We start from the raw sequence: 20322 nt of genomic DNA, 5'->3' as shown, positions 1-20322 counted from the left end.
GGATGAACGTGTTATAGAAACTATTAAAAAAATATTTCTAAAGCACCCACTCACTTTTAAAATGATTTATTTGAGGTAAAGAAAGTATGAGAAAATAATTAATTGTAACTATTTTTCTTCAGATGTTGGCCTCTTTTGGCCCTGTATCAAGGGGATCTCTCTTCCTGTGCCTTTGGGAAAAATCTTTTAACACTTTCTCCAGTTACAGGAGCTACTTTCTAATACTTAAAAGGGAGAGCATTAGTGCAGACTTGTCGAGAGCGCCATCCCAAATCACTTCAGGGGACAGCTGAAACGGAATGTGAATAATCAATATGTTTCATAAATGTGCATGGCTTCCGGCAAGTCAATATGCAATATGATTCAGTGTTTTCCAAAACCGCACCCTAATGGAGATGCACGTGGATAACTTGTGTATATTTTATGTAAACGCTCTATACAAGCTGTAAATGTTATAAAGTGAAGCACACAAAGATCATTCTGAAGTAGCATTTAAGTATCGGGCAGTTTTCAAAATGATCTGTGTTACACAATTTGGTAAGCTGAATGCACCAACACAAAATCAATGTTATGGTATGATGAAGAAGAGACACATGTATGATGTATGATGTAACCAGGAAGTAGATGGAAATACCAGATAAAGGAGTTAGTTTTAAGATTCTGCCTCAATATGTAAATTTAATCCATAGACGGGGTTCAAGAGATCTGTTGATAGCTTTGGTCATTTACCGTGATCCTATCAAGTCTCCCTCCAGCCCTGCATTACTGTAAGGCTGATGAAACATAAACATAGGGAAAGGAGGTAAAATCACTGACTCCATTCAATGAATTAAAAATGCCCGAGCCAGCTAGCAATTAGGCTTGCGACGGTTGAGGGTAATGTAGGACTCAACTATTTAGACAGGAGACAAAGTTCTGAAATTCAAGAAAATGCAAAAGATGATTTCAAAGTGGTCTCTGGTATAAAAGTAAGCTTCAACCACAGATAAATGAGGACAAGATTCAACAGAGTAAAACACAAAAAACAAGTATTTAGGTAGACTTAGTATCCCCTGATGCCAGTTGAAGACATCAGCACACTAGAACATGTGTCATTTGTCAGATGTGCATAGTCCGATCTCCATAAAATTCTGACTGAGAGGAACTTACCTTTCCTTTACATATTTGCACTTTCAAATATTATGTCTCTATTTAAGCAATCTTTATTGAGGAAACAGAATAAGGTTTTCATGTGTAACTATTAATCTTGCTCTCTAATTTCAATATTAAGTTAGGGTTAATTAAAGGTAGGTGGAATTGCCTTTCATTCTTCCATCCCAATCTGAAAGTACCAGTACATTTGTTGCAAACTAAAAAGAGGGTATGTATACCTATCTACGTTATGTTATGTTATGTTACGCCCTTTTATATAGCGCTCGAATCACCGGGGGGCATCTCGGCGCTTTACTCAGAATACTCCGGATAGGAGGGCAGCACAGGGCGAGAAAAAAGGGTACGTGCCAAAAGGGTATTTTATCTTTGGAAGGTTGTATCTTTGTAAGGATTATAGAGAGTGTGATGCTATTTTTATTTCAATTTACTCTCTACCTCCATTTCTGTGAGCATTTAACAAATATGATGCATATAAAAAGCATCCCATAGCAGTCAGGATTGTAGCAGATATAGAAGAACAAACAGTGAAGCAGAGGGAATTGTCAGAGAAATTTACTAAAACATTTCTCCAGAAAAAAACCAAATTGGTTACAGTAGGAGTAGTTTTGCAGCCTGAATAGTTTTCTGGATTCACATGCTGTGCATCTGTTCCACCATCTACTTGTTAGAGCCAAAATTGTATGCTGTCCTCCTTTTTTTCAGTTTTTAGTTTTCTGTATGTGGGTGTCGTTGTCCACAATTTGGTGGTAAGTCCATTCATTGTGTTAAGTCAGACAGCGCCAGGGAAGTTCGGGGGCGTCATCGTCATCTTCATATTGTTTTCCTCTCACTTCCTCCCTTCTTTTTTTCCTTGAACTTCCTCCTGTCTCTTTTGCTGATTCAGCCCCCCTGTTTGATTTCCCCTCTTTCAGGGGAGGCAGTAGGGTCGCATGTGAATCCAGAAAACTCTTCATGCTGCAAAACTACTTCTACTGGTAAGTAACCATTTCATTTTGGAGCATGAATCCTTTTCAGAATTCACATGCTATGCATCTGATTACATAGCAGTGTTTGGTTCTTGGGAAGGATGGGTTGCAAAGAGGATGAACAGGCAAACAGGTGTCGTAATACTCTCTGTCCCTCTTGTGCCTCCTTGTTCAGATGTATGTCTAGACAGTAGTGTTTTGTGAAGGTGTGTGGAGATGTCCAGGTTGCAGCAGTGCAGGTGGTGGCCAGCGGTATGTTTGTCAGGATTGCTAGGGTTGGGCCCTTATCACTGGTTTACTCAACCCTAGGACATGTGGGCAAGGTCTTCCTTTTCCTTGCATAGCATATTTTGATAGTATCTACTATCCATCACGTAATTGTCCCTTTGGTTACTGGTGTACCACTGCTAGTCCTAGAGAAGGAAATGAAGAGCTGGTTCCCCTTTTCTCTTGTAGGTAGTACATGAGTGCTTTCCGCACATCGAAGGTATAAAGTGCCCTCTATGCTTGAGTCTTTGGGTGAAAGAAGACTGGCAGTTGGATACTCTGGTTGACATCTAAAGGTGATACCACTTTTGGTAGGAACTGTGGATTAATTCCCAGGACAACCTTGTCCTTGTGTATTTGAAGGTAGGGTTATTGGGATGTCAGCGCTTGCAGTTCGTGGCTCTGCGGAGTGACATGATAGCTATCAAGAATGTTGTTTTAAATGTTAGGTACTTCAATTCCGTCTTCTGCATTGGTTCAAATCGTTCTTCAATGAGTTGCGTTAGCACTGTATTCCGGTTCCACATGGGTGCTGGCACTGTTCTTGGTGTTGCCACTCTCTTTGATTCTTCCAAAAATCTTTTCATTAATGAAAGGGTAAAAAGGTTGTTTCCTGTTGTTCCACTGGTAAGAGTGACTATGGCGTCAGGTGTACCTATAGTGATGCATAGCTCAGGCCGCAGTCTAGTAGGTGGGTAAGGTATGTTAGCACCGTTACATGTCCTGTCCTTGTTTCTACTCTTCCTTGGTCTATGCACCAGTGGATGTATCTGGTCCACTTGCCTGAGTAGCACTTTCTGGTGCTCTGTTTTCTTGCCTCCCTCAGAATTCCCGCTGTCCTGGGGAGCAGCTGAAGGTGTCTAAACTAGGTATTCAGGAGCCATGCCGCTAAGTTGAGTGTGGCTGGCACTCGGTGACACATTTTTCTGTTCTTTATGGTTAATAGGTCCTGAGTTGCCTTGATTGGCATGACTTATCTCTTGGACATCTCCAATAGATTTGAGTAACATAATTGTGTGGCCAATTGTGGGGCAACTACTATGAGTGACGTTCCTGATTGTCTGGCATTGTTGAGAACTCTTGGGATCAGGGGAATGGGTGGCAAGGCATAGGCAAATCTCCCTAACCAGTTGATCGACAGGGCATTTTCTTGGATTGGTGGTGTGGAAACCTGGACAAAAAGTTTAGGCATTTTGTTTTTTTCCAGTGTTGCGAACAGGTCTTTTATTGTTGTTCTTCACTGTTTGAACACTCTGTCCACTACTTTCTGCTTCATCTCCCAATCATGGGAGATGTTCTATAGCCTCCTTAGCCTTTGGTGTTCTGCTTCACGGTAAGGTGTATTGTTACCAGGATCATGTTCTGTTGAATCGCTCACTTCCATATTTTATGTGCAAGTTTTGACAGTGGGAATGACTTTGTTCTTCCCTGCTTGTTGAGGTAAAACATAGAAGTTGTATTGCCCATCGGGGTTTTCTACGTAAGGGCTGTCTTGCTGAGTGTTGCTGTGTGGCCTGCTGGCTGAAACTCTGTTGTTTGAGTTTCTGCTGGGTTGTATAGAAACCTGCTCTTCCTGCTGGGTTTGTGTTGAGGGCACCACCCCTCCTGATGGACCCTGTTAGGCCCCCACGCATTTTATTGTCTTTCTTGATTTGTTGGATTGCCTCGTCTATGGTGGTCCTGTGGAGAGTCTCCCCTGTAAATAGAATGTTTATCACCAAGCATTGTACCTTGGCCATTAATCCAGAAATCCTGAGCATTGTGTGTTTCCTCAGTGTGGTGCCCATTCACATCTGTTTGTTTGCAACCACTAGATGGCGGAATAATGCACAGCATAGTGAATCTAGAAAGATTCACGCTGCAAAACCATTAACATAATGAATTGCTCTGAAAGGACTTCATTAAAAGAGAAACATTGGAGTCATTTATATATGTGATTGAATATTTATTAATTGGTGAGTACAGCACTTGATCTTTTCTGATAGCAACTGATCCAAATGAATACTTGTTTTGCCAATAATAGGGGCAAAAAGAGTTTGTTGTGAATCCTTAAAGGAATTCCTATGGTAGGTCACCACTGGATGTTTCAAGATGGCTGCCTGACAAGGATGATGTGACAGCCCAACAAAGAAGAACACTTCAGAAGGTATACTAACTATTACAGTGACTTTGGTGAAGCATAATTTTAGTATGAAAGGAACCACAAAAGAGATGCACAAAACAATAAATGATGTATTACATACAAGAGGCTAGAGTAGTTTTATTTCTAGAGAATTTTATTAGCTACTTTTAGAGTTGTTAATGAGCATTGACTTCTCTGAGGTTTTCTTTAGGTTAGTTCATCAAGAACGCCATTTGAGTTAGTGGGTGATTTTCAAATATTGTAGTACAGTCAGATGAAAATATAGCTGTCATAAAAAAAATCATATGACTTACAGTCTTCTGTAGCATTAGCTATTTGAAACTATTTGTTTGAGATAAAGTTAGAGCAATGTTACCCTAAGGCTGATCACAACCCAAATGTTATTCTTCATACTGAAAGAAAACACTAATTAGGTATTATATACATACAAATGATATCAACTGTACATAATTCTACATTAACACTAGACTCACAATAATACTAATATCCCCTATCAGATGGTAGTAAACCAGCACCTTAAAACAGTTGTCTCCCCACACTGTCTTTAAATTAAGACTAATCAAAAAGTATCAAAACTAATGCATAATATAAAATTCCAATACCACATCAACTGGCTATAACAAAATGACATTGGCTTAAAGTTAAAGAGTTGATCCGATTCCAGAAACATCAAGTTGCTCTTCCATATTTTCCCTAGACCTTAGCCATATTTCTCCAATGAGACATTCATGAGCAACCTAACCATATGAATGTAGTTGGCAAAAGAGAAAATGTTACCCTAATTTACTGAACAATAATAACCAGATTCTGTGTTTCAAAGAAAATTAACTTAATTAAGCAGGGATAATATTTTTAGGGACAACCTCACCTCAAAGGATAGCTCAACAATACCAAACAGAAGCAGATGCGATTATATACTACTGTGTACAGACATGACCTACAAAGCAATTGATACTTGGCCTTTAACAAAGCATGTATGAAACCCTGACCCAAACTAGTGATAGAGCAGAACAAAGTAACTGACACAAATCAAAAAGAACAACTCACACTGAGGTATGAGAAGAAATGAGTGTGGAAATGGCAGGTTGTCTACTATACCATTGTCAATGGCATAACAAAGCCATTTAGTAAAGTTAAGTATGAGTAGTACGTTGTATAATTGGCATTTGTTTTAGAAGGATTGCATTTTCTCAGTAATAGACCACAGGCAATAGACCAGAGGTATAATTTGAACATTAGTTTTAACATTAGCATTTTACAACACTTGTGTAAAGGGGCTGTCCAGAGTAAGCTAGCCAAATATGAACACTATTGACGATGTGCCATGTGTGTACTTTTTCACAATTTTAACTTAAGGTTTCATCTTGCAATTACTTTACTAATCTGTAGCCCGCTCTGACCAATGTATTTTTATTTATACTCACCCACAAGGCCTGTAAGTAAACACAATATAGCTTTCTTCATCAGTTCGTTCAATGAATGTAACACATGTATGTTTCTCCCAGTGCCTCATAGCCTGTTTGAACATGGCGCGCTGGCTGCCTGGAAGAAATATGTGGCACAAAATAAGACAAAATATTTAATATGTACTTGCTCATTCAAATTCAGTTGTTAACCTTCTTTTGCAAAGTGCAAATTGTGAAAGTGGCTTCAGAGCTGTACCCACTTAAAAAATAATACACCTGCTGATAAATCTCTTCTCTGAATATCACCTCACAACTTCCTCTTCTAGGTTCTAAATTCCTAACTCGCACCTTGCATTGTAATTGCAACATATTAAATCACAGCATTGCATTTTACATACTCATAACTTTACCATACCTCCCCCTTCACTTGCGCTTTACAAAACTGAAAATTGCTGGTCAGTTCAACTCCAAGCAAAGATTTGTTTTCACAATGTGTTTCCCCTTCCCACCTACCTCATTACTAGCCTAGATCTCTATCCTGCAAAGCAATCTCGGCCTTAAAGAAATTGCTTGTCTTCCTTCGACAAAAGAGTTGAATTTAAATCCCTCTATCTTATGTAAAAGGTTCACAGGCTACAAACTAAGCATATCTTTCAATCAACGTTGTCATTACAATTTATCTCAGGCCAAGCTAAAACATGAAAAAGAGGAGGGAAAAAGCTGAGTGCATGTGGTGTACAACTATGAACTCTCTTCCACTGAACTAAATCTTCCACTGAACCAAGCAGCTTAATCAAATTTGATTTCTGTCAACAAACAACTCAAAACTAAGACCTTTAAAATATACAGATATTCTCAATGTACTGATCTAGGATTGTTTATCTAGGTATACTATGTAATACAACTCTAGAGTGATTGTTAGTAATCTGTAAGCATTAAATATATAAATAACTATTAATCCAAGTGTTAAAGCAATTAAGACTACTGACTTAAAGCACACTCTGGTTAAAGTATTTCGTTGGTACTTGTTGAATCTTTAAAACACAATGTTGTAAACAGTCTATTTTAGAAACGTTGGATGTGTGTAAGCTAGCGGAGTTACCTAGTGTTAGAGATCACCTCAGCATAGCCAGGGAGTAAAGCTGTAGTAGGGTGCTGTTAAAATTTACAAATAAATTGCTGGTTCTGACTGCTTACTCATTTCATGTTTTGTACAGTAAAATACTTTATAAGACTCCAAAAGAAAAGAAAAAAACTTTTAAAGTTTGTATAATGTTTATCATACAAAAAGTCCACTTCAATCTGCTTATTTATTGCGTGTTTTGCTTGACAGAGATGTTTTGCTTCTACAACACACAAATTCTAACTCAGGTGATTCCAGCTTAACAGTCTAATCTATCAGGTTCTTGGTGCCTTTTTTATATTTTTTGTTTTATTGAGGTTTGCTAGAACTTAACATTTGTTTCTTTGTAAGAGATGAATACCACACTCGAGAATGCCTAGGAATACACTTCAATAGAGAAATAGCAGGAGTTCTTAACAAATTGTGTTAATGGTAATCACAAATTCCTTTTGTGAATTCAACCCCAAACAATATTTAATAAGGTATAACAACAACTTAGGATTGCATTTGTTTTCAAGTCAACTTTGCATAATGCTCGATTTTTCTTGTATATTCACTTACCAATATGGCACATGTATTGATAAGTAATTATTGATTCTGCCATTTGAGATTAAAGAACACCTAATAAAATCGCCCATGATTCCCAAGCAAAAGTAAGATACACTGCATATAGTTACCATGCATATGATTTAAATAGACAGACAAGAGTAATATTGACTTAGTTGTTTTAAACGTGGGATGGGGACTAATATTTGCAAAGTACAAAAAAAATAAGACTAGCCCCAACCAGAATTTCTTGGAATGTTTTCAAACTATTTTTTAATCTATGTATTATATTCTTAGTTGCTTGTTTAGGTAATCCCCTTAGGCATGATAACCAGTTATTCAATATTTGCAAACTGAATAGTCTTTTAAGTTTTTGTGGTTTCATGGGTGCCTGATTTTAAATTTCTTATTTTGCTTTTATCGGCTTTTAAGGAACCAGGGATTTGTGTGTCAGCAAACTGCCATAGCTACATATATCCCTTATTTGAGGGCTTATTTCTGCGGCCGGCATGTAAACGAGAGTTCAGTCAAGAGCACAGCTAGCATAGATTTCATTATCAGCGATTTCAGTATCAGCCATACTTCATGCTTCCTTTCTACAAAGCAATGCTTTTGATACATACATTACATTCTTCATGTGTGTCCTATCCTGCATAACAAGACTACTTGAAACAAACAGGGATGGTGTTTGTGATGAATGAAATCTGCATTGTCTCGTGGAAGGGATGCAGTTGGTGATGCTACGTAAAGAACATCTAATTGAAATGGTGGTGTTATCAACTGGATGCCACTGCTTAGTTCACTCGAATATAGCACTGCAGGCTCACTAGGTTTCACATGTGGAACCTTGCCTAGGACCATGCCACGCACTTCCAAGCACAGACGAAAAATGACTGTCCAAAAGATATGTTTTATGTCCAGGCCTGTTAAAATTCTATCAAGTAAGTATTGTTCTTGTCTGTCCTGAACAAACCTTTCTGCTGCTTTTTAGTAAATAGAATGTATCTGCATTACCATATAGAGCAGAACAGACTCAATATTTACTCATAGGCATTGCATTTGTTTTCAACACTTAGGTGCTCACTATGACTTGGTAAATATTGGATGCGATAATTATCACAGCCGATGGACCCCGAAACCGAGACGTTTGGTATTCATCAGATGCAATAATTATCACCAATAATAGATTTTTGGGGAATAGCATGCATATTCTGCATCAAAATATGCATGTTCTGGGAAATATCAGCCATTTCCCCTGATGAATTATGGATATCTAGGTGTTTGTTTCGCCATGTGCTATCTCCCAGTTTGTTCACAGACAGTCATTTGAAAAATATGATGAACGGAGCAAAGTCAGCAGGGTGGAAATGGATCTATATACTATAGAATTTGAATATCAGACCACCCAACTAGAAAGGTAAACATCATCTCAGTCTCTGAACTCTGCTTCTAAAATACATATATATATATTTTTTTTTAATAGACTTAATATTGACAAACAATAGACAGATTATATGGCCGGTGGTACATGTTTTCTCTGAAACAGCCCAGCCTCTAAGAATTCAGAGTAGACAACAGCAGAGTGGGTTACCGGTGAAATTGCCTCCAATGAAGAATGGAATGACGCCTCCGGGCCATATCCGCTCAGTGCGCGAAGTCGCAGCTCTTGGAATGCGATTCTTCTCACTTTTTCCTGAGGTCTTTTGGATCACTTTTTCTCTTGTTACGTTCACCTGCTCAGCTTCTACATATATACGTTAAATACCAAAATAAAACCTTACGTCATTGCAAACACAGAGCATCCAAGCAACTTGCAGCAAACAAAACAAGATGACAGCATTTCGGAGTGCAGATGTGCTTGGTTAATTAAGATTCGCGGATCCCAGGGGAAGCAGTAATGAGGTGAACATATCTTTCAATCATTAGCTCATAATGCCCTGTGGACATTCACTGTCCAATCTGGAATTCTCCTGATAACATTGTAACTGCTTTAAACCTATTACCACAGGCAGTGTGGATCATGGCATGGAGGAATAGTCGAATTACTCAAGAGCGCGGCTGTCTTTCAACACCTAATCACGTGTACTAGTCCTCAAAGCAGGGCAATTTCCCAAGCACACCATAAACAAATGATGTCATTTAGGGACAGAAAAACTGCAGGCCCTGCTCACAATGCAACAAAAGTATATTATTCTGACTTAGCAGGACCATATATTGCTTGGTCAACATACTACGGTTCAATGTCATATATTAAACAAGCTTTGCTATTGTGGTCTGCACATCCCTTAGGACACCTACAGCGCAGCTATTGTATTTACAGATTCGAGCACAAGTCAATAAGCAAATCATAGCTATGCTGTTTTGTTTTCAAATGTGCAGCCATTCACGTAGGTTTAGTGAAACCTTCTCGTCAAGTAGTACAAATCTCAATGAAATCCGGGTCAGATTGGAACAAAAAATAGGCCCGGCACCAAAATAAAAGTAGCCCCCAGCCATTAGCGAATCAGATAGACAGAAAAAAGGCCCACATCTGCAAATCAGGCAAGGTTTGAACTTGTAAAGACACGCTGCATGGGTAACTTGCAAAGGTCGGGAGACAGCATGCATCTGTGTTTGCTGCAGGCTATGTTTTGTAGTAGTGTCAGGAAAATCAAGAGTAAAACACCAGCCCACCTAGCCATAAAACAAGCTCACAAACAGTGAACAGCCTTTACGACGCGGCTGTTACACCGCCATGCCGTTACAACGCGGTCTTTTCAACGCAAGTCGTTACTACGACTTGCGCTGGAGGGCGCTGCAGGACAAGGAATTTTTTAATTTACTATCCAACACCTTCCCTACTGTACGTAGGCTGGTGTTGGAATAGTAAATTCAAAAATTCCTAAGTCCGCACCCCCTCCAACGCAAGTCGTGGTAACGACTTGCGTTGAAAATACGCGTTGTAACGGCACGCGTTGTAAAAGTACGCGTCGTAATGCCGTACATCCCCACAAACTGATCTGCCAGACCAGCCCGCCGGTCACTGTCTGATTGCCCTAAAGGCCAGTCCAACACTGAACCAAACACATCCTCTTCCCGAGAAGTGTCACAAATGTGTTTCAGAAGAAATATATCCACGTTAGAAGACACCTGATAGCCATGAATGTATAGGCATCGCCGCTCACTTGCTTTTCGTGGAAAATGGCAACACTGGCCCCCCATCCATTGTTTCAATCAATGGAAGAACGAATAGTTTTCTTACCTGTCGGTGTAGTTTTGCAGCTTGAAGATCTTTCTGGATTCACTATGCTGTGCATTATTCCGCGGTCTTGTGGTTGGGTCCGAATTCGTAGTCTTTTCTTTGTTTTTTTTTTTCTTAGCCCAGGTGGGTGTCGGCGTCACACCCCCTTGGGTGTATTTCCGGTGACGTCGGCATGCTTCCTGCGGAAGCTCCCACTCTTGGGCGCCATCTTCTGGTTCTTTTTTTCCGTGTTTCTTTCGTTTCCGAAGTAATGGCAATGTTCTATTTATTTGGTATTTTACCGCTTTGTACTTTTAAAGTCCTTTCTTTAGTTAACCACCTCTTCTCTCTCCAGCCTCATCTTTCTGGCGGAGGTGGGTGGGTTCGCTAGTGAATCCAGAAAGATCTTCAAGCTGCAAAACTACACCGACAGGTAAGAAAACTATTCGTTTTGCAGCGTGAATCTTTCTGGATTCACTATGCTGTGCATAGATTTTGTAGCGGTTTCTCATCTCTGTGGCGGCTGGGTGGAAGATGAGCGTTGGGTGTTGAATATGTGCTGTAGCACCTTCTGTCCAACTTGAGCTTCCTTGTTCATTTGTATATCCACACAGTAGTGCTTCGTGAACGTGTGCACCGAAGCCCATGTTGCCGCCAGGCATATGTCCTCTATGGGTGTGTTAGCCAGGAAGGCTATTGTAGCGCCCTTCTTCCTGGTGGAGTGGGCACGTGTCCCCTCTGCCAGTTCTTGTCTTGCACGCTTGTGGCAGAGTTGAATTGTCTGTGCGATCCATCGTGCAATGGTCTTTTTGCTTACAGCTTTCCCCATGAAGCTGTTTGCGAATGACACAAAAAACTGTTTTGTTTTCCTGTGTCCCTTTGTCCTTTCAATGTAGTGCATGACTGCCCTTCTGGCGTCCAGGGTGTGCAGAGCTCGCTCTGCGCTTGTTGTTGGTTTTTGGAAAAAACTCGGTATCTGTATAGACTGGTTCATGTGAAATTTCGATACCACCTTCGGCATGAAGTGTGGGTCAGCCCTCATCACAACTCTATCATTGTGTATTTGTATGTAGGGTTCTTGTAGCGTCAGCGCTTGAAGCTCGCTTACTCTGCGTAAGGACGTTATTGCAACCAGGAAGGCTGTTTTCATAGTTAGCATCTTTAGAGAGGCCTTGTGAAGTGGTTCAAAGGGCTCTTTCATGAGTTCCGTTAGGACTGTGTTCAAGTTCCATGCCGGTGGCGGCACCCGCTTGGGTGGTGCGATCCTTTTCGCTCCTTCTAGGAATCTCTTCACCACCTGTGATGTGAAGAAGCTCCTGCACGTTTCTCCCCTTGTGTAGGCGACTATCGCTGCCAAGTGAACTCTTAAAGCGGATGAGCTAAGGTTCTTCTCCAGCAAGTGCGTCAGGTACCTTAGCACTGTGGAGTCCCGCTTCATTTTATTGTGGAGTCTTTCCTGTCTGCACCATATAGTGAATCTTTTCCATTTCGCAACGTAGCACTTCCGAGTGCTGGACCTTCGTGCCTCCAGAAGTACCCTCAGGGTGCTTTCTGGTAGTCTCAAATGTGCGAACTCTATGTCCTTAGGAGCCACGCTACTAGGCTCATGCTCTCTGGCTCTGGATGTAGTACCTCTCCGTTCTGCATGGAGAGTAGGTCTTTCCTCCTGCTGAATCTGTGGGGTGCACACTGTGTCATCTCCATGATCTGCGAGTACCATGTCTGCCTCGCCCACTGTGGTGCGACCAGTATCAGTGTCATGTTGCTCGCTCTGCACTTGCTCAGCACTCTGTGCATCAGTGGTATCGGGGGAAAGGCGTAAGCAAATGTCCTTGACCAATCTATCCATAGGGCATTCCCCAGTGACCCCTCCTTGGGCTGCCTGGATGCGAAGTTTTGGCATTTTGCATTCTGGCGTGTGGCAAATAGGTCCACCGTTGGTGTCCCCCATCTGTCGAACAGGTACCTTGTCTCCTGAGCATTGAGCTCCCACTCGTGGGATGCCGATGTCTGCCTGCTGAGCCAATCGGCTTGTATGTTGTCCTTCCCTGGTAGGTGTATGGCTAACAGGTCTATCTTGAGAGGGATGGCCCATCTCCATATCTCCTGCGCCAGCGTTGAAAGCGGGGCTGACTGTGTGCCCCCCTGCTTGTTGATGTAGAACATCGCAGTGGTGTTGTCTGTTTGTATCAACACCTTGTGTTTGTACAGTCTTGTTTGAAAGGCTTTCAGTGCAAGGAAGATTGTCTTCAGTTCTAGGAAATTGATGTGTTTTGCCGCATCTGTTGGCGTCCACAGTCCCCTCACCTTGAGCTCCTCCATGTGAGCGCCCCATCCCTTCAGGGATGCGTCTGTGGTGATGGTCACTGTTGGCGTTGGGGGCGTTAGAGGCTTTCCCCTTGTTATGTTCTCCATGGTCCACCATGCCATCTCCTTCTGCACTGCGTGCGTTACAACCACTAGACCCTCCCAACCGCCTGTAGCTTGTGACCATTGCTCCTGTAGCCATTCTTGAATGGGTCTCATGTGGAGTCGTACATTTGGTACCAGGTGGATGCATGATGCCATCATGCCCATGATCTTGCTCGCAGTCCTCACTGTCCGAGCTTGCCCCTTCCGGTAGAGGCGAGTTTCCTTCACCAGCGCCCTCGCCCTCTTCTCGCTGGGGAACACCTTGCCCAGTAAGGTGTTGATCTGTGCTCCCAGGAAGATCTTGACCTGTTCCGGCTCCATTGATGATTTCTTCCAATGGATGGAGAACCCCAGGCTTGTGAGCGTGCTCGTCACTGTATGTGCGTGCTGCTTGCATTTTTGGTATGAGTTTGCTTTCACCAGCCAGTCGTCCAGGTAAGGGTATACGTGTATTCCTTGCCTTCGTAGGTGCGCTGCGACAGCTGCGAGGCACTTTGTGAAAACTCTTGGTGCTGATTTTAGTCCGAAGGCCAGTGTCGTGAACTGGTAGTGGCTTTCTCCAATGGTGAACCTGAGCATGTGTTTGTGCTTTCTGTTCATTGGGATGTGCAGGTAGGCGTCTTTGAGGTCTATTGTGACCATGAAGTCCCCGGTCTGCAATTGTGGGAGCACCTCTTGCAGGGAGGTCATTTTTTATTTTTGCGTTCTTATGAATTTGTTCAGGAACCGTAAGTCCAGAATGGGTCTCATTGTCTCGTCTACCTTTGGTACCAGGAAGTACGTTGAGTATATTCCTGTGTTTCTTTCCTTGAAGGGTACCCGTTCTATGGCCTGCTTCCGCAGGAGTTCCTTTGCCTCCTCCTGAAGACACTGCAGCTGCTTGCTTGCTAGTGTTTTTCTTTTTGGTTTTCTGCTTGTTGGCCTCCCCTCCAACTCTATGCAGTATCCGAATTGGATAATGTTGAGGATCCATTTGTCTGATGTGATTTCTCTCCACTCTCGGAGGTAAAATCTTAATCTTCCTCCCACTGGTGTCATGTGGTCGTAGGTGTCTAGTTTGTCTTGACCCATCTGTACGTGCTGCCCCCTGGGATCTTTTTTGTGGGCGGGCACACAGAGTTTTTTTGAAGTCACTTAGAGGTGGGCTGCTGCCCCCCTCTTCTATTTTGTCCCCGTCCATTTCTCCCTCGAAAGGACTGGCCTCTTTGTTGGTACTGCCAGGACTGCTTCTGCTGACCATGCTGAGCCTACGAGTCTGCCTGGTGCGTTTGCTGGAAAGCCTGGTGTGATGTACCTGGCTGGTTTCCGCCTCTCCCGCCGGGCCTCCGTGATGGGGTGCCCCTCTTGTTCCCTCTGAACTGCAATGCTCCCATGGATCTTGCTGTTTCGTCATCTTTTTTCAGTTGACTGAGCGTTTCATCAACTGTTGTTCCGAAAAGCGTGTTGCAGTTGAATGGTGTGTTCAGGATGCTGTGTTGCACCTCCGGTTTGAAACCTGAGATCCTGAGCCAGGCGTGCCTCCTTTCCGTGACGCCCATCATCATGAGCCTGCTGGCGGTGTCTGCCCCATCCAGGGCCGTCTTAAGGCAAGAATTTGCTGCGTTTTTTCCCTCTTCAACCAGCTTTTCGGCCTTCTGCCTGGCATCCTGGGGCAGGTCCTTCACCAACTGCCCCAGCCCCTCCATGATCTGGTACATGTGCCTGTTTATCAGGGCGTTGGAATTAGCCATGCGCCAGTGGGTCGCGGCATTCCGTTCGATCCTTCTGCCCACTAGATCCATCCTTTTGCTCTCCTTATCCGGTGGCGGTCCCGAGGTAGTGGGTACGTTAGCCCTCCTCCTTGCTGTGGCTGTGATAATGGAGTCTGCGGAGACCGTGCCCTGAATGTAGGCCGGGTCCTTTGTGGAATGCTTGTACTTCTTCTCAGTTCTGGGAGTTACTGCCTTGCATGTTGCGGGCTCCCTGAATGCCTCCTTCCCCTGAGCCAAGACGCTTTCGAGCATTGGAAGGAACTGGCTCCTCGTTTGTGTTGGGAGCAATGTTTCTAGAAGGAAGTCTGCTTTCTGCTTCTCTTCGTCGAGCTTGAGCTTGAAAGCTGCTGCGGCAGATTGTATCACCGAGTTGTAGGCCCCGATGTCGTCCGGCGGCAAGGGCCTCGAGGGGTAAGTGTCGACCACCTCCTCCGGGCTGTCGGTGTCGACATCTATGTAATCTACCTCCTGTAGGTCAGAGGGTGCTGACTCTGTGTCCGTCCTGCTTTCCTCTTCCTCCCCATAGTTTTAACTATCATAGTGATTCTCGTACTCCTCCTGGTCGTCGATCACCTCGACGTCCTGGTCTTGTTCCTCGGCGACTTCGGCGATCTCATCCTCCTCCTCGACCGCCTCCACCACCGGTGGCTTGGTCTTGTGAGGGATCGTGAAGGCTTTCATCTTTGCATCGAAATATTTCTTCCGCTGCATGATGTTCTCCATTTCGGCCTCGAGGCGCCTTCTCTTCTTCTCCATCTCGGCCGCGTGTTCCGCGTCGGATGGGCCGGCTGTTCTTTTCGGCGGATGGCTCATCACCGTGCCTTTCGGTGTCGAAGTTTTCGACGTCGACGTCGAACCGGATTTTGGGTCTCTGGTCGTCGTCGTCAGCTTCGGGTCTTTCTCCCTCGGCGTCGATCGATCCTTTTCGGGGACGATTTTCGACGTTTTCTGCTGATCAGCAGCTCTCGGCGCCGGGGACTCCTTCTCGGAGGATCCGCTGGGCCTGGGAGTAGTCGCGGACGCCGCCTTTTTTGGCGTCGGCGCTTTCGGGGTCTTGCCCTCGATTTTTCTAGACTCAGAGTCTCTCGGGTTCTTGGGGGCCGAAGAGTCTCCTACCTTGTCAGAAGTCTTCGTGTAATCGGTCTCTCCGACCGTGTAGCTGTTGTCTTCGGCGGCAGCGTTGTCTTCTTCCTCGGAGGACATCCCCATCTCGTAGAGGGACGGAGTCGGGGCCTTCCCCTGCAGGGTGGCATGTGCTACCCTCTGCCTCTCTCTCACACGAAGGGTCTTCGGGGCGAAGGCGGAACAGGCGTTGCAGTCTCCGCTTTCGTGGTTCACCGGTAGGCAAAGGTTGCATACCGGGTGCTGGTCCTTCTGCGCGTACTTGTGGTGGCAGTTACGGCAGAACTTGAACGGCGTGTTGTCCATCATCAAGCGTCCAGGGCCTCTCTGGTCGCGTGTTCGTCGACGGTCGTCGATGATCTCGATGAAAAACGCCTTCTCCTTGCTGACTTTTTGTCGATGAAGTCCCCTGGAGTCTTCAGATGACTTCTCCTCGTCTTTTCTGTATTTTCTTTCTTCTTTATCCAAAAATGTCTGGAGCCCAAACGGGAACGTCCAGACCCGACCACGGAAAAAAAGAATCTGAAGATGGCGCCCAAGAGTGGGAGCTTCCACAGGAAGCATGCCGACGTCACCGGAAATACACCCAAGGGGGTGTGATGCCGACGCCCACCTGGGCTAAGAAAAAAAAAAAAACAAAGAAAAGACTACGAATCCGGACCCAACCACAAGACCGCGGAATAATGCACAGCATAGTGAATCCAGAAAGATTCACGCTGCAAAACCCTCATTTGTGTACATCAAGGAAAGTGCAGCTCCATTCTGCGTGTAACTGTAGTGGACATCGCATTAATTCTTAATGAAAAACAGTGATATCGCCTGCAAGTTCCGCCTTCCATAGCTGCATTGCGGAGCAGCGGAAAACCTACTGCAGCGGTGGCATGTAGGGAAGCGCAAACACAGTAGTGTGTGACGAGCACTGATGCACAACAGTGGGCTGCACGCGCTCGCTGGGACCGTGTTCAGTATACACCGTGGCAGCCTGTCAGGCCACGCGCTCCGGTCACATACCTGAGCCCAATCTTCTTATCCGAGCTATAAGCTGGTAGAGCGCCGCTCTTTTCTTCAACAGATCCCGGTCTTCAAGGCCACCTTGACAAAGAAAGGGAGAGAAGTGAGAAGAGGGAAGGCGCCAAGACCTTCTTTTTAGAATGTCACATATTGCAAAGCACAGAGAAGTTCATCTATTACCTTGCTTATCATAAGGAACAAGACAGTCTTGATGTCTCGGAGGCTCATAGCGATGCTTTAGCCAAGTTTAAAGACAAATCAGACACAGTGATGAGAGGGTTTGTTTGAAATATGCTCCAGAAACAATCAAGGAATTGTGCCTTGTTCAGACAAATGATGACACATCATGTCATCATTATTGAAAGTTTTTTTTTATGTCCAGATTGACCATAAAACCATACAGTGATTACCAATTAGGTATCGCTCTGCCATACAGTGATGATACAGATTGTTGTCATCTTCTTAGAAGGACTTTTCCCATCTATGATCAACATAACAAAGAAATAACAAAATAAAAGCAACTTAGGGCCAGATGTAGGTGGCCAGATACCGAGCGGTATTTGGCAGAGAGCAATGTAGGTGAGTTGAAACCTATTCGCAAAATAAGGAATCGCAAAATTGCGATTCCTTATTTTGCTCTTGCATTTAAGGAATAGGAAATAGCGATTCCTTAAATGCAATGTAAGTAGCACAAAAAAAGTGCACTTCAGCCTTAAGGAGTCACTAATTACCATCAACGTCAAGTAGGTGGTAAGTAGCGATTTCCTTTAAAAAAGCACTTTGTTGCTTTTTTAAAAGTGCCATGTGGCACATATCCATGCCCTTAGGGCATGTATGTGCGCCACATGTGCACACATGCACATTTCAGGGGTGCAACAGGTTGTCCTTTATACACCCTGGCACCTTTGAAATAGCTCCTGCTATTTGCGATTCTTTAATACCGAAGCGCAAATATCTTCCCATTCATTCCTATTGGCCACCTAGCCCATAGGAATGAATGGCTAGGTATTCCTTATTAACAAATCTCAATTAGCGATTCGTTATTAAGGAATATCAAGGAATCGCTAATATTTTAGCGATTCCAACCTACATTCAATTTAGCGAGTCCTTAAAAGCGTTTCGGTAAAAATCGCAATTAAGGACTCGCTAAATTGAATTTACCTACATCTGGCCCTAAATCTCTAAACGTTTACCAACTGGATTAATAAAATGGCTCTGTATAGACATTCCAAAATCGCTAACACGAACATTAGCTAAACCACCATATTAGGCATCTATTTTAAAACCATGTTCTGTGCATTTCTGTGGGACTTCTTTTAAAGGTTTTTAAGACGCCAAAGGTTAGTTCAGAAGAGCCAGAGCCCCCTATAAGTGTCTCAGGTGCATGCCTGAGGCAATGGATGCAAGTGAGACTGTTAAGCGAGGCACTTAAACCATTTACACGTCACAACCAGAGTTGACTTGCTTCTTGCAGGCTGACTGTAGCATGTTCACAGTGGCATTACCAAACAGTTGCAAAAGTCACATTTAAAATCAAACTTTAAAAAAATGAAAATGGTATAAGACCAATCTGTGCCATATGGGAAATGTTTACTTATATAAACTAGCTAAATTTAAGTGGAATGTACAGAATATTATTTGCCGATAATAAAGGTGCTCCAAACAAAGATGGTGAAGATATCCAAGGCACATAATCGCATTTTGTGGCACCTTGGAGTGCTCAGTAACTTATCAGGGAAAGAGTGCTTGGAGGGGATGAGAGTGTGAACAGGTCTTACAAATACAGAAAACAAAATGGAAATATACAATTATTGTTTTCCGTGGCATAGCTGTGTATCAGCTAGGAGGGGTATTCTAACACTCCGCAGACTGGAGAGCACAAAGAAGCTAAGGAAGCGTGCTACTGCCTTCCCAACACATTCATCTTGATTTTCAATAGATACATTGAACTTTGTTGCTTAATTTTTTATGGATTCAGCTGTTTGTTTTTGCACATAACACTTCTAGTACGTTTGTCGTTTAATGATTGCAATGTCCATACTATCGTTGCCGAGTTGCAATCACTCTCACATGGAATCTCCAAATTGATATCGTATTGTAATGTGGCACAGGTGGCAGCATATCAAAGCTGTATGTGCTTAATGTGAAATGCCAAAGAACAACTGATGGGTCCAAAACCGGTCCTAGGATGCTTGTGTCCAGTCCAGGGAGGACCTGGCCTGGAAGTTTGGGCTGGACTGTTCCCACTGGGCGCAGGGTCGAGACTGATTTGCATATGGCTGGGTCCAAACTGGAATGGCATGGTGAGTAAAAAAAAAACGATTGATTAAGGCCCAGATCTCTGTACGGGTGAATGTATGACATTTTCTGCATTCTGACCATCAATTGTTCTTTTTTAATGTGAAATACCGACATATTCTCATCACCTGTCCTCACAGTTTTACTCCATTTCCCAGCTATGAATGATAGCTGCCTGTCTTGCTTATTCTCAGCAGTGACGCAGTAGAGAACCTGACATGGTGGTAGCCGGACATGCAACGGGCACCAATATAGTGTGACTCTTCAAGTACCTAAGCTTAGGTTATACCACAAGGTTCATAACCACCTCAATTTTGTCAGGAACAATTATTATTATTATTAAATTAGTTTTGTAACGCACGCAGCTACCCAAAAAGGGTTTCACGGCGCCTAGCACACAAATTGCTGGAAAAGGAGCAGTCAAGAACCATTTGCTACTAAGAGAGCCAAGTTTTAAGATTTCTTCGAAAGCTGAAATAGGACGGTTCACTCTTCAAGGACACCGGAAGAGAATTCCAGATTTTGGGGCCAAGACAAGAAAAGGAGCGGCCTCCCATTCTTGCAAGTTTAAATCTGGGAATCACGAAGTCTCCGTGGGCTGTAGAGCGCAGGGGATGAGAAGGAATGTAAGGATGGATGAGCTCTTGCAGATACCCTGGTGCCACACCTTGTTTGATTTTAAAGATGTAACATAGGGTTTTAAATGTAATTCTTTGATCAATTCGAAGCCCGTGAAGTTCACGTAAATACGGCAAGATGGAAGCCTGTCTAGAAACTTGACAAAGAAGGCGTACTGCAGAGTTCTGAACTACCTGTAGCTTTCTCAGTACCGTTTGGCAGCTACCGAGATAGAGAACATTGCCGTAATCGAGGCGAGAGGTAATGAGTGCCTGGACTACCGTGCGT

The 20322-nt window shown here is 43.5% G+C and overlaps 1 protein-coding gene across 1 annotated transcript in view; it reads right to left on the bottom strand.

The window, feature by feature from the left end:
* TLL1 (tolloid like 1) overlaps positions 1 to 20322 on the bottom strand; it is a 363446-nt gene that overhangs the window by 175846 nt on the left and 167278 nt on the right. The window contains exons 3-5 of the mRNA XM_078677025.1: positions 17119 to 17199; positions 9194 to 9346; positions 5952 to 6069 (exon numbers count right to left, since the gene is read on the bottom strand). Of these exons, the coding sequence (XP_078533151.1) occupies positions 5952 to 6069; positions 9194 to 9346; positions 17119 to 17199 (352 nt within the window). The remainder of the gene's footprint in view (positions 1 to 5951; positions 6070 to 9193; positions 9347 to 17118; positions 17200 to 20322) is intronic.

Source organism: Lissotriton helveticus, chromosome 2_1 (genome assembly GCF_964261635.1).
Source record: "Lissotriton helveticus chromosome 2_1, aLisHel1.1, whole genome shotgun sequence".
Classification (NCBI taxonomy): Eukaryota; Metazoa; Chordata; class Amphibia; order Caudata; family Salamandridae; genus Lissotriton; species Lissotriton helveticus.
The sequence above is the reverse complement of the archived record's forward strand: the minus strand, read 5'-3'. Positions and strand labels throughout refer to the sequence as shown.